This window comes from Abramis brama (genome assembly GCF_963993115.1).
Source record: "Abramis brama genome assembly, chromosome: 9".
In the NCBI taxonomy this organism is placed as follows: Eukaryota; Metazoa; Chordata; class Actinopteri; order Cypriniformes; family Leuciscidae; genus Abramis; species Abramis brama.
Window position 1 is genome coordinate 17157585 of NC_139971.1, and position 15307 is coordinate 17172891.

A 15307-nucleotide genomic window follows, 5' to 3' on the forward strand; every position below is an offset into this window, starting at 1 on the left:
AATTCCGAATAAACTTCGACTATTAGTTCTTGCTCTGCTGAGGAGAAAAACTGAGCCCGCTCTTTGGCCACGCTGAGCAGCCAATAGCAGCGTTGCTGATCAATGTTTCTACTATCGATACATATCCCCTTTTAAGTCAGCGCATGAACGCGCAATTATCTCAGATAACTCAATCCAGCTATACTAATCATATCCGGCAGGTGTGTTCGAAGAACCTAATTAGCCAGATCATGATTAGCACGATGATATCATCTTGGATGTGTAATTTGATCTCAGATGTTTTAAGCAACGTACGAAGAACGGGCCCCCGTTCAGAATAGGTGGAGAGAACAAAATTATAATAATCGTACAACAATATTAACCCCCACTACTTCTTTTTGGTACTTTTTTCTTCAAACATAGATGGAAAATATACAAGCTGCGAACCCGTGCATATACGTCACATCTTATAGTAACAGCTTTTTGGCAACAGTCGATTCACAGGCCCATTAGTTTCAAATTTGTCCATGCACAAAAACACAATAAATCAGCAGTTAGTAGTAGAAAAGGGACAAAGTAACTAAACACCAAAATATATTTCAGTCAAATAGACACATCAGAAGTGCGTGTTTGAGTGCAGGTGTAATTATGTGTGACGTGCCACGTGCGTCTCAGAGAGCATGTTGGAATGTTTGTGTGTGTGATGGCTTTGCGGCACTGACCCAAATATAGCAGATCGCAAGGTCTCTGAAGAGTGTCTGAGGACCGCCGTGGACTCTGTGGTGATCCTTTATCCGACCCGCTTTCCTATTCGGACGGCTGAGTGTACACGGTACGTGAAAGTGCGCTGTGCCAGTTCACAGACTCAATGAAGTCAGTCCGTCTGGAAGCATCAGGCGACAGGAACACGAGTCTCAATCCAATCGGCAACTCAAAACTCTTTTCCTCCTCTCACGGAAACTGCATATATTTGTGACGTCTCTCCCAGGCAGGTCAGTTTCTCGCACCGAAGCACGAAACGTCTGCACATTCGTCGAACAAACAGCACATTCTTAGAACAAGCAACACACTTCACTTCCCCATTACCAGTTCACTTCCTCTCACAATTCCCCTCCTTAAATAGTTTGTCACACTGATTATCCTCTTCTGATTGGTTAAAGAGAAAAAAAAAAATAGAAAAAAAATTAATTAATTAATAAAAAAATAAAAAAAATAAAGTGGCTAACGGATTCCGTTCTACCACAAGTGGGGAGAACAAGTATTTGATACACTGCACCAAAACAATGACAAAATTTGCATTTAGAAGACCAAACCCAACGTTGAAAATGAAAATCAGATTGATGTCAGAATCCAATATCAGTCGGATTCTAACGTCATACTGACTTTAATTTCCAACCAAAATGCAACCAAAATCATCCCCTGACTGACATTACACTTTCTACTCAAGGACCTTGACACAAATGTAGTGGAGTTAAAAAGTACAATATTTGTCTTTCAAATGTAGTCAAGTAAAGTACAGATACTCAAAAAGTGTACTTAAGTACAGTACTCAAGTAAATGTACTTTGTTACTATCCACCTATCAGTGGTCTCTTAGTCTGCCAGTTTTATAAATGAGAGAACGAGATGTCTTGTAAGTTCAAGTTAAAATAAATCCATCATGCAGAGTGTGAAAATTGGTTACAGATAGCTGATTCTTTTTCCATTTTTTGTATTATTGTCAAACATATACAGAATAGATGCTGTTTACGCACAGGTCATTGGCTTTAAATATGTGAAAAAGAAAATGGTTCATACTTTTGAGAAATGTTAGGATACATTTGCTTTCCTCCTCATAGATTAGACCTTCCACTAAACTCCACAACACTCATTGGATCTTGGCCTGCATACTAGCTACCTGTCAGAACCACATGAAAGCTTGGACTTTCTTTGAATTCCTTGAAAGCCTACAAAAAGTGGTTTAACCTGTTTGCTATTTATTATTGTATCATAGATATCTTGTTGCTCCTTTGCACTAGACTTACTAAATAGTGCCTGTTGATCCTTGGGATGTACAAATGCAATGCAGTATAAATTGCCCACATTTATTACTCCTATCTTAAAACCGAATGAGCACAACCTACTAAACAATACCCAACCAGAGTGTTTATGGAATTTCTGTGGCGAAATGGTGTCTCATTATGTCCTTCTCTGTGATTTGCTCAGATGGATGAGATGATCACTAACATCAGAGAGGTATTTGTGAGCAATCTGTATGATCTAGCCTGGATGGACGCTGAAACAAAGAAAGCTGCAGAGGAGAAGGTAAGGCTTATTTCCAGTTCTATGTTTAAAGTTTAAGTTTAATGATACTATATAATCACTGCTGATCAATAAACAACAAAGACTTGAAATTATACTGAGACATGGCAAAAGGTAACTTTGAAAGCTCGTTCCATAGAAAATTTGGTCTTTAAATAAATAAAAAGTTTGCCCCAGATCCATTAAATGTATTAGCTACCTTAAAAAAGACTGCTTCTTTACTCTTCCTTACTGCAGGCACGAGCAATCAGAGAAAGAATTGGTTTCTCAGAAAATATCATGAACAACACATACCTGGACCAGGAGTACCAAGATGTGAGTGGCTACAAGAAAAAAGAGTAGACTAAAGGCGGGCATACACTGTCAATCACCTTTATTTATATAGCGCTTTTTACAATACAGATTGTTTCAAAGCAGCTTTACAGAGATAACAGGAAATAATGCAACAAAGTTTGTTTCCAGAAGAAAATAGCGTCACAGTTCAGCCTGGTTGTTAAGTAAGTTCAAGTTAAGTCTTACTTAAGTTTAAGTAAGTTCAGTGATGTTTCATTTTGTTGTAAAAAAAAAAGGAGAGAAAAGTTATTAATTTATTTCATTTAAACATATATATATAGCTCTGGAGAAAACTGTGATGTCATCGTCCAGCTCAGTTCAGTTTTTTATAATGGTGTCAATGCAGGCAGATCAATAATATTGTTGAATTTTAAATTAAATGTCCCCAATTAAGCAAGCCCAAAGCCAATGGCGACAAAGGCAAAGAAAGGCAAAAAAGGCGACAGTGGCAAGGAACCAAAACTCCATCAGGTGACAGAATGGAGAAAAAACCTTGGGAGAAACCAGGCTTAGTCGGGGGGCCAGTTCTCCTCTGGCCAACGAAGGAACGAAAAGTGTATGATTATGATTCAGGCAGCATTACAGGTAAGAAGTCAGATTGGATTGGAACATTCAGAATACTATACAGTTCCATCTGGTTGAAAATCGGAGTCATCACGTGCGTATGCAGACGAGTTTGTTGAGGATCATGTCGTGTCGATGAGGCCTCCACGGGGGGAGTCTAGTTGACAACCTTGATCGTGTGATCGTGTCTAGGTGCAGGTCCACCATCTGATCTGGATACGGCCTGGGTCCGGCTGATTACAGTTAACCTCGGAATAAACAGAAAGACTAAAATTAGCGTAGATGCCATTCTTTTTATAATGTAGCGAGTACATCAGGTGTTATAGGAAGTGTTCCCAGTTCCGGCCGACCTAATCTATGCAGCCTAATATCTGTGTGATGTCTGTGTGATTTCAGCAAGGTTACCTACTCAGACTGAACGAGTAGATTGCATGCGATGTAAAGCCAAAGCTCAGGATTTGTGTGCTTACACAATACGGTCCGAACGTCGAGCTGCGACTTGACTGCTCACACTATACGTGTGAAATATGCGCGATAAACCCCTGTGCCGGGTTGCGCCAATAGACGATATCATGCATCCATAGATATTGTCAAAACAAGCATCAGCTATCAATATCAAGATGATTTAGCATTTCCAATTTATGTATGAAATTATTAGTATTATTGTATTATTATTATTATTATTAGGGAAGGCCTAGGCTACTTTTATTATTAAATTGATAGGCTATTATAATTAATTTGCCACACAATAATTTCATAGCGCATCACCGCATAACCAACGCGCTGTGAGGATAATAAAAGATTACATAGAACCTCATTGAAAATTGTCTAAAACATTTAGGTCGATTACAATGAATTATAGGCATATAATTAAAATTATTAACAGTCTATAATATGTCCGAACACTGCAACAATTAGTCACCAATGAAACTTAAAAACAGCTTTATTTCAAAAACATTGTTTTTACAAATTAATAAAAGAGGCACGGTGTAGATAAATTGCAGGTGGCTTGGAAGACCGTATATGGTTAATCCATTTTGCAACACGAACTGGAGGTAAGCAACAGTAATTTGTAGCTAGTTTGGCTACAGAACTTAAAGATCTCCCTCTTTTCTTTTTCTTTCTTGCTGCAGATGAAATGGTTAAACTTCTGTTTTCGCGCAGGCGCAGTGAGGGAAAAAACACTGAGTTTAGGGCAATCGGTTCGTAGCTCTGCTTCAACTGTGCGATATAATCACAAGGAGCGACCAAAATTTCTGACATGCCAGAAATTCATCCGACCATCCGATTGCCGATCGGGAGAGGTTAATTGCCTCTCATTTCCCCCTGTACACTGCACAAACACTGCACGACAAACGACGCACGACAAAGCTGAAAATTGGCCCGACCTGAAAAAGAGTCGCACGAATCAGAATTCGGCTCAAAATCGGACGAAAATCGCACAGTGTATGACCGCCTTAAGGAGTCAGGAGTTCAAAAATATTATTTTAATTTAAACCCGGGGGGTGTGCAATCCTGCACCTGCAGGGCCACTGTCTTGGAGAGTTTAGTTCCAACCCCAATTAAACACCTGAACCATTTAAGTAAGAAACTTCCAGGCAGGTGGTTTGAGGCAAGTTGGAAATAAACTCTGCTGGGCAGTTGGCCTCCAGGAGTAGGTTTAAGACTGTGCTGTTGTCTGCATGTTATCTGTTGTGCAAACCTTTATTTTTTATTAGTTAAGCTATAATGCAGAAGAATACTTCGAGAACATCCTGAAGAACTTGGAGTTTGGTCAGAAGAAACGCCTGAAGAAACTGAGAGTCAAAGTAAACAAAGAAGAGTAAGACCTCTTTCCATAATGTCCCCCCAAAATAGCTCTAAAATAGCTGTCATTTTTATCGAGTTTAGTAACTGCTATAAAACCCTAACGAATAAAGATCTGGCATTAAATATTAAAGTGATATGCATCTTTAATTCAAGATGGATAACAGGAGCTGCTGTGGTCAATGCATTCTACTCATCTAGCAGAAACCAAATAGGTACTTGTAACACTACACAAAATGTAGCAGTAATTTAACAAAACAAATCAGGTATGTCTGATCAATTAATTAATTATTAATACATTGGAATTATCTGCTTTCTCTCAGTATTTCCTGCAGGTATTCTTCAGCCACCATTCTTTGGTAAAGGTCAGCCCTGGTCTCTGAACTATGGAGGCATCGGGATGGTCATTGGACATGAGGTTACTCATGGCTTTGATGACAATGGTATCAGACTAGAAACAGATCTCCGTTAATGATTCTTCATTTAACGCTGTTGTAAGTTTAATCTCCATGCATTTCCTTTCTTGTTCAGGGCGTAATTTTGATAAAGATGGTGACCTCAAAGACTGGTGGACTCCATCTTCGACTCAGAAATTCCATGAGCTTTCCAAATGCATTGTTGACCAGTATGGAAGCTACTCTTGGGATTTGGCGAACGGACAAAATGTATTCCATCAAATGTCTTCAGACTGATTCACACCAATTCACATAGTCAATAACTGTCTAATCAGACCATCATCATGTTTAAATTCCATTTCTTTTACAATGTCTTTATTTTTTATATACATATAAATTTGAGGTTGTATAGCAAGATGAGGGGAAATTATTCAAGCTGACATGACAAATAATGTAATGTCCAGTCCAACAAAGCTTACCAAATATTACCAAAATACTACAGTTCTATCTACCCTACTGTGCTAAGCTGTTTACCATATGTGGCAAATAAGACTTTAAAGCCTCTATCATGGGTTATTCATAGCTGTCTGTGAATTTCTGACAACAGCAATATGGACCTTATTGTACACAAATAGTTTTCCTGGAACTAGAATAAGCTGCAATTTTCTAGAGATGTAGAAGGACATCTAAATTACAGTTTGATTTTCCATCCCCTTTCTTCTTTTCTTTCTCTTCTATCCTTTGTGTGAACAGCTAAATGGGAATAATACCCTTGGGGAGAACATTGCTGACAACGGGGGCATTCGCCAGTCTTATCAAGTAAGGACAGGGCATCTTGGCCTTTACTGCAGCTCTTTTGACATCCCTTTTTACTTCCAGAAGAATAGATTTAGTTTAATACACTTTCTCACTTGCAAAATTCAAGGTTAAAAAGGTTAATAAAAACATGATGATAGATTCTCATATGCATGATGATAGATTCTCAGTTTGTTCCGCTGTGGATGGATTTCAATCAGACTGTGATGACAGAGGGAATCGGCTTAATGGTTTAGACTCTTAGAGAAGCTGAAGGGGGAGAAAATGGCTCATGGACTACAGTTCAGTGTATTTAATACTAGGTCTTACTGAACCATCAAATATGGTCTACAGTATGTAAGATACAATCACAAATCTGTCACTGATTCACAGGTCACATGTGATTCACATTATCTTCAGAAAGCATTTGGCTGTGAGATGAAACTTCATGTCTGATGTTAATTATTATTTAGAAATATGAGAGAGAAACGAGTATGTTTCCAGTAACTTTCATCAGTATCACTGTGTTATCACTTTTTCAGGCTTACCAGAACTATGTGAAAAAACATGGAAAAGAAGCTCCTCTGCCTGGAATTGATCTCAATCATGAGCAACTCTTTTTCCTTAACTTTGCACAGGTGAAACTCTTTATGTTCTTATAACTAAGAACATAAAGGAATGTTACATGTTCAGCACAAGTTAAGATCAGTTGACACCACTTTGTGACATTGTTTTGATGACCACATTTATCCCTACTTTTCCCTCCTTACAAAAATTTGGCTTACAGTGGCTACGTTTACATGCAACCAAATAATCCATTAGTAATCGGATTGACGGCTCAATCGGACTGTAATGTAAACACCTTCATCGATCCGATTGAGCTCGATCCGAATGAAATTTCGATCCGATTGAAGGGTGGTTTATTTCTCTTCTAATCTGATCGAGAGAACATCTAAACACTTGATCGGATTGAAAACCGAAACTGAAAGGACTGTGCATGTGTAATGACGTAGAAATAGCGTAATGATGTATGATGCGCAGAATGAGCTGTTCATCCTGTTGAATAAAGTGTCACATAAATGAGTATCCCGTCATTCTAAAATTCTCCTTTAGATCCTCAGCATCTGTGAATTTTGTAAATCGATCGGGATCGATTGCTCTGGTCTGCCTCAATCCGTGTATCATTCGTTCAGTCGTTTTTTGATTTAATATTGAAAGTAGAAAAATGAGAAAACAGTTCCTTTTTCGATTTTTCATTTTTTTCCTAAAAAACGAAAAACAAGATTTCAGCTTTATTTTTCGTTTTTCATTCTGAGGTAGAAAAATTAATAAACAGCTTGAATATTTGATTTCTACATGTGGGCAGGAAATCAAATTTCATCTGATTTGTCAGCAAAAGATCAAACTGTTCCGTCATCAGTTCTTCCTTAGTTCCGCACAGCAGAATAAAAGTCCTCCGCTGCTGCAGCTGATGTGCTGATTCTTATCTCATTTATTGCAACTACATTTCATATTTTTTTCATCAAACAACCAGACTAACGAATGGCTCGACACAACCTGTACCAGGGAAGAGCCTAGACAGGGCTGTCTTCTGTGTAGATACAAATTCACCTACGCTTTGGTATGGCAGGTGTAAATGATGGCTGTTAGCATGGTCTCCCTCTCCCAGTAAAGATATTGAAATATTGAAAGTAGCCCACACATACCCTCTGTATTTTACAACTTTTCTTGTTGTTATTGTGTGCTTGGACTTCCAATTTTAAGGGTAATGTGGCCAACTTAACCAGTTGTGAACAAACCAAGTTGCATATGTTTGGACACGGACATTGCACACTGTATTTTATCTGGACATCAAGAGGCCTGAGCGACAGAAATAATACCAGCAGATTAACTTCACGGCAGCGCAGATTGTATGCGTCTAAAGTTATACTGGTGCTCATTCTTTTGGCTGGGGATATACACCTTAATCCTGGTCCGACTACGTTTGAGCAAATGGCTAGTACTGAGCTGGAGGTTGGGCTCAGTACAGGGGTGACATCGACTACACCAGAATCCCATGGAGCAGAGCTGCGGGAGCTGTTGGCTCAGAGCCAGGAACCACTGGATCAGCGGCAAGCCGAAAAATGGAGTTCACCTAGTCTTAGCTGCCTGTGTACAACCGACCGCAACAAGTCCGGTGAGTCACCCCGTCTGATAGATCCACATTCGGGGATTGAACCGGGAATTGCTGCTAATCGCGAGGCTGTGGTGGCGTGGAATAATAGCGTGGACTTTTACTTTCGGTTGGGAGACAGAGCTATGGCTAATGTGAGTCGCGCTACTTCATGTGGAGGTCCAGATGAGATGCCATTAATGCACTTGAATGGCTCTGGCTGTAGTGCTGTACAAAAACAAAAGCAATATCTATTTTTCCAAACTGTGAATCACGCTAGAGTACTCTGGGACGTTAAGTGTAAACCGAAAGGAATATTAGGTGCACACTTAAACATTTGCAGCCTAATTTCCAAAAGGGATCAGATCTCTGTACTCCTCTTGGACTCAAATTTGGATTATCTTTGTTTAACAGAATCCTGGCTTCACAGTAATATACCAAATAATATGATAGACATTGCTGGATATCAATGTTTCAGAAAGGACAGAAATACAGGCAAGGGGGGAGGAGTTTTGATATACATAAAAGATAAATTTAAATGTCACACAGTTGAATTGAAAACCCCTCTGGAATGTCTAGCTTTGAATGTTATTTTATCACCTACAATGAATTTTAATATTGTTGTTATTTATAACCCACCTTCACATAACACTGCTTTTTATGATGAATTAAGTCTTGTAGCTAAACAACTTGATTCTTATAAAGAAACTGTATGGTATGGTGATTTTAACATTAATTGGTCGGAAAAAAGTGGTAAACAAAAATTAAAAACAATTATGACAAAATTTAATTATCTACAAATGATTAAAGGGCCCACTAGGATAACAAGGCAGACCAAGACCCTGATTGATATGGCGTTTACCAATAAACCAGAACGTATAACAAGGACGTACAATCTGATAACAGGTCTCTCAGACCACAACATGATTCTGACAGTTAGAAAACTGACCAGAAAGCGGCTACAGTATTTTGGCAAATCTGGTTGTGATAAATTATCATTTATCATTCCTGAAGCTAAAACTGTGCAGTTCGAAAGAGAACTTAATAACTTAAATTGGGAGCAGATCATGGCTGTGGATGATGTAGACGAGTGCTGTAATTCTATGACTACAGCTATTTCAGGATTAATAGACAAATTTCTAATAAAAAAAAGATGTAGTAAGAAAGACACTGTACCATGGATAAGTAATGAAATCAGAAAGCTTATGAAGAAGAGAGATTTGGCTCTGAAAAAATCATTATGCTCAAAAATGAATACTGATTTGTTAACCTACAAAAGTCTAAGAAATAAAGTGGTGTTAGAACTACGTAAAGCAAAAGTTTCATATTATACTCAACTTATAGGTAATGCTAAAGGCAATAATAATTCCATTTGGAGACACTTAAACAATCTGACTAATAAACCAAATAAACAGGGGATCAAGGAACTTAACATAAATGGAAAGAACATAAATAATAATGCCATTATGGCTAATGAATTAAATTCATATTTTGTGCAATCAGTAGAAGAACTAATAAAAGATTTTGAGTCTAAAGACTTCAATTATACAACTAGAGTGACTTCTGCAGATTCGTTTCATATTACAGAGGTTCCGGAGACAAACATCTTAGAAATTATTAATAAATTGTCTAATTCCAAAACAAATGATTTATATATGATGAATAGTTGGTTTTTAAAAAAATATGTAACAGTGTTAGTTAAACCTCTTACACATCTTGTCAATCTTTCTATAAGAACCTGTACATTTCCTTTAGGATGGAAAAAAGCAGTAATTGTGCCAGTATTTAAATCAGGAAGTCAGGACTCTATGTGTAACTATCGTCCCATATCTATTTTACCTATTTTATCTAAAGTTATTGAGAAAGTTGTAGCAGCACAAATGGTTGATCACTTAGAAGCCAATCAGTTCCTCCACCCACAGCAGTTTGGTTTTAGATCAGGTTATTCCACTGAAATTGCAAACTGCTGTTTTATTGAAAATGTGAAGAAATCACTGGATAGGGGTGATGTGGTGGGAGCTGTTTTCCTTGACCTTAAAAAGGCATTTGATACAATCAACCATAGTTTACTTTTAACTAAAATGTCATCTTTTAATTTTTCTACTAAGGCAGTACAGTGGTTTGCGTCTTATCTTCAGGCTAGAGTTCAGTGTGTTAAAGTTAACCAGGAAAAATCCTCACTCTTGAACATCAAAATGGGCATACCACAGGGCTCCGTACTTGGTCCTTTGCTGTTCAGTCTTTTTATTAATGACCTACCATTAAACTGTTCAGGTGCCAGCTTCCAGCTCTATGCAGATGATGCAGTTCTTTATGCACCTGCTAAGTCACCAGAGTTGGCTGCTGATGTTCTCTCTGCATGTATGGCTGATGTCGGACAGTGGCTCAATCAAAATCAGTTGGTGCTAAATTTTACAAAGACAGTCTCCATGTGTTTTTCCTTTAAGAAACTTGATCTAAATAAAAGATTTAAAATTAACTTGCAAAATGAAAAAATTCAATCTGTAACAGAATTCACATACCTTGGATTGGTTATAGATCCTCAACTTAATTTTACTAAACATATCAAGAAAATCTCTAAAACAATACAAAGAAATCTTAACTGTTTTAAATTAATCAGACACTATATACCAAACCAGGCAGCCCTACTGTACATGCATGCTATGGTGTTTTCACATATTTCATACTGCATGACAGTTTGGGGGCAAGCAGCTCCGTCTGCAACAAAACACATTGGTTCACTTTACAATCGAGCAATAAAAATTATGGATAAAAAGCCAATCCGCTATCATCACTGTTACATACTGGAGAAATATAAAATATTAAGCTTTGAAAGCTTTAATAATTTATGTTTCCTTAAATTAATCTTCAAGTGTATTAATAATTTAGCACCTGAGCCTCTTAGTAAATTTATTGAAATACAGAACAGCCAAAGAGTTACTAGAAGTAGTACAAATCATAACTGTACAATACCATACTGTAGGACAAGCTTTGCACAGACTGCCTTTTCTGTTAAGAGCTGTAGGCTATGGAATGCATTACCATCTGATATTAAGGCCATATCTGACTTCAAAAAGTTCACTTCCAGGATTAAGCTGTGGCTAAAGACAAACTAAAACTGTATACATTTTTAATTGTTGTTATAATTGTGTATGATTATGTATGTATGTATGTATATGTGTGTATGTGTATATGTTTTTATATATATATACATGTATAGTTTTGTATTATTTCTTGTTTTTTATGTATGTATCTGTTTTATAATGTTCTTAGAAATGCCCAACCAGGGACAGGAGTTGAAAATTAGCACTAGCTATAAACTCTATATGCTGCGCATCAGTTACAGGCTTTGTATTGTAACTATGTTTGCTTGTATGGTCCCTGTTAAATAAACTTTAAATAAAATAAATAAGTTTAAAAAAAATTATATAATTAATTGTAAATTAAATATTTTAAACACTAACACAAAAAGGAAAGAATAATGCATTAACTAGCCTATGTAATTGGCCTAAAGTTCAGGCATGAACTGTCATTCAGACTGACTATCTAACAACTGGAGAACAGAGAACAACAGAGATATTAAAATACATACTCTTCTGATTTTTATGATGTAGGCCTAGGCCTTGTGTTTTATTAAAATTTATTAGCCTATAATTTATATCTAAAGGATGCGCGCTTGTTTGCGGTGCACCAGGTCATGTTGAGAGTAAAACATGTGCACGTCACATCGTTGTAAAAAACGCATTTTATTATTGGCCTATTCAGAAATAGTGTAAAAGACCGGTAAATAAAATACAAAATGAACATTATATTAATAATATATAGGCTATGCGTATTTTACTTCCCCTTACTGTAGCCTATGTCAAATCCTTAAATGATTGGTATTCAGAAAACAAGAATGAAAAATAAGTAACCACGTATAATAAAAATATACATAGTAACCTATAAAAATAGCCTATTGTGCCCTTTATTACAAACAACATTTAGCCTATTTTAAACGCCAAGCCTAAACAAATTTATTTGAATCGAAACTGAAACTGTACAGACATTGTACACATCTCTCATTCAGTCCAAAGTTTCCGTATTTGCAATGTAACATTTGGATGCTAACTATTAATGTAAAGAAGGCTTCGTACTTTAGTTGAGTCCTAATATAGGCTACACGAAGGCTAAATCAACATCTTCAAGGGAAATGAGTTTGGAATATCATCAAGTTTACTGACCGGCACAGCCTTTATATTGTACAAAAGGTGAATTAAATTAAGCAGAATAACTTTTTATATGTTTGGTTGACTGTTTTATTTTAATAATGAACAGGCTGCGATGTCAAGTTAGCAATGCCAGAAGTGAACTGATAATATGTGTAAGCGCGATGCGCCAGCGCCATCACTTGGATTTGTTCCTTAGCTGGAGAAATAACGTAATACTCTGTCGTTTAATACTCTGTCATTCGAAACAGTAAAATGTAGCCTATATTTTTATTTGTGTACATTCAAAATTACTACAAAATGTCATGTCTTCGAAAAATAAAGAAAACAACATGATGCGCTGCTTTAGCGCGTCTCAGTCTCTTTAGCGCGTCTCAGGTGCACACCAAAAATGAACCAAAATATAGCGAATAGCCTTCTTGGCGCGCCTACTTTTGAAAGTCAACATTTAGATTATTTGAAGTAAAATGCATTATATAGGCCTAAGTCACTTAGGAATAAATCACAGCATGCTTCATGATAAAAAACGTGACTTTACTGTCCAGAAAATAGCAAATTATTTCACGGACCCCCTGGCACTTGAGAACTGCTGATCTACCCAGAAGAAAGCCCTGTCTTGGCTCTTCCTCTGTACGGGTTGTGTCGAGCCATTCGTTAGTCTGGTTGTTTGATGAGAAAAATATGAAATGTAGTTGCAATAAACAAGTTAAGAATCCGAACAACTGCAGCAGCAGCAGCGGAGGACTTTTATTCTGCTGTGCGGAACTGAGGAAGAACTGATGACGGAATAGTTTGATTTTCGGCTGACAAATCAGAGGAAAGGGGCGTTTCATTCCCGCCCACGTGTATAAATTTAATATTCAAGCTGTTTATTCATTTTTCTACCTCAGAACGAAAAACGAAAAATCAAGCTGAATTCTTGTTTTTCATTTTTTTGAAAAAACAAAAAAGGAACTGTTTTCTCATTTTTCTACTTTCAATATTAAATCAAAAAACGACTGAACGAATGATACACGGATTCGCCTCGCTGTCTTGCTGTCATGTGGTTTGCGTCTGTAAGCTCCATATAGTTTTTTGTTTTGAATCTCTATTTACTATCATTCCTTGTTGTTTATATTGATAAAAATATCGTACTCATCAACCAGATATCTGATATTATCTAATTTTGTCTGTCACATTGATCTGACTTTGCTAGATTTAATCTAAATCACTATCGCTCGCAAAATGCGCTAGGCTTCCGCTGGCCTGTTAATCTGCCATCCGTGTTTGCTGTCTTTTTTTCTCTCGCGCCTCTTGGAGTCCATCAAACAACTATGGTGAGTAGGATCAGTCAACAAACAGGGTGAGTCATGTCTTCTATTATTGTCACTTGCATGTCATGTCACATGTATAGTATAGCCTTCTCTGTCAGTGGTGAGGACTTAACGTGATAAATGCAGGGAGATATTCAGGCTGACGGAGAAGATTTCAGAACTAGAGACACGCATCCAAACTTTAAGCGATGATAGTAAGAATGCAAGGGCTTTAGATACTACTTTGGATGCGACTAGCTTATGGCGCTTTTCCACTACACAGTACCAGCTCGCCTCGGCTCAGCTCGGCTCGGCTCGACTCGACTCGGCTCTGTTTGGTTTTCCACTGTGTAAAAGTTGTACCTGCACCTGCTTCCAGGTACTTTTTTTCGTACCACCTCCGGCGAGGTTCTAAGCGAGCTGAGGCGATACTAAAATGTGCCAGACGGAGTATCCTGAATAAAAAACAGCAAAAACAAAAACAAAAACATCCAAAAACAGCATACACTCGATTTCCTCCATTGTCCTGTGTGTGTGGGTAGCGGGTGTGTCTCACGCGTCTCGCGTAGAAGATTAAGTCACGGCAGTTTCCTGCGCGTCGCTATGACGACCAGGTACTATTGTGGAGGTACTTATCTGCAATGGAAAACGGAGCGAAAAGCGAGCCGAGCCGAGCCGAGTCGAGTCAAGTCGAGTCAAGTCGAGTTGAGCTGGTACTGGTAATTAGTGAACTCTGTACATTGTTCGGTTCTGGCTGTAGAGCCCGTGCAGCAGGGCAACTGGGTGACCGTGAGATGCTGTAGTTACAGGACAAAACACTGCTCTTCCGTTCCGATAACCTTCATTTATATAGCACTTTTAAAAATGACAACATTAAACAGGTTCTCCCCACTCAGTGAAACACCCACTGAGAATCCTGTTGAATGTGCCCTAGTTATTGGCGATTCTATTACACGGAACGTGAAAATAGAGACACCAGCCACCATAGTCACATGTTTGCCGGGAGCCAGAGCACCTGACATCAAAGCAAATTTAAAAGTGCTGGCTAATGCTAATCGTAAGTTTTCTAAGATTATTATTCACGTCGGCACAAATGATGTTCGACTCCGCCAGTCGGAGATCACTAAAATTAACGTTTAAGAGGTGTGTGAACTCACAAGTACGATGTCAGGCACTGTAATTTGCTCTGGTCCCCTTCCTGTTCACCGGAGTGATGAGATAGTTAGTGGACTGTGCTCACTCAATGGCTGGCTGTCTAAGTGGTGTCCGCAAAATAATATAGGGTTCATAGACAATTGGAATAGTTTTTGGGGCAGACCTGACCTGTTGAAAAGAGATGGTATTCATCCCTTCTGGGATGGTGCTGCTCTTCTCTCTAGTAATATGGCACATAGTCTTAGAGCTCAAACATGACAATCTGGGGCTCAGGTCAGGATGCAGACAGACTGGCTAAACCGACCGTCTGCTAGTTGTCTCACGTCAC

General features: G+C 38.0%; 1 protein-coding gene across 1 annotated transcript in view; it reads left to right on the plus strand.

The window, feature by feature from the left end:
- The window catches only part of LOC311089688 (neprilysin-like), a 226044-nt gene that overhangs the window by 195929 nt on the left and 14808 nt on the right, over positions 1-15307 (plus strand). The window contains exons 14-21 of the mRNA XM_084124586.1: positions 2184-2282; positions 2517-2594; positions 4895-4998; positions 5139-5197; positions 5306-5425; positions 5514-5647; positions 6131-6196; positions 6715-6810. Of these exons, the coding sequence (XP_083980712.1) occupies positions 2184-2282; positions 2517-2594; positions 4895-4998; positions 5139-5197; positions 5306-5425; positions 5514-5647; positions 6131-6196; positions 6715-6810 (756 nt within the window). The remainder of the gene's footprint in view (positions 1-2183; positions 2283-2516; positions 2595-4894; positions 4999-5138; positions 5198-5305; positions 5426-5513; positions 5648-6130; positions 6197-6714; positions 6811-15307) is intronic.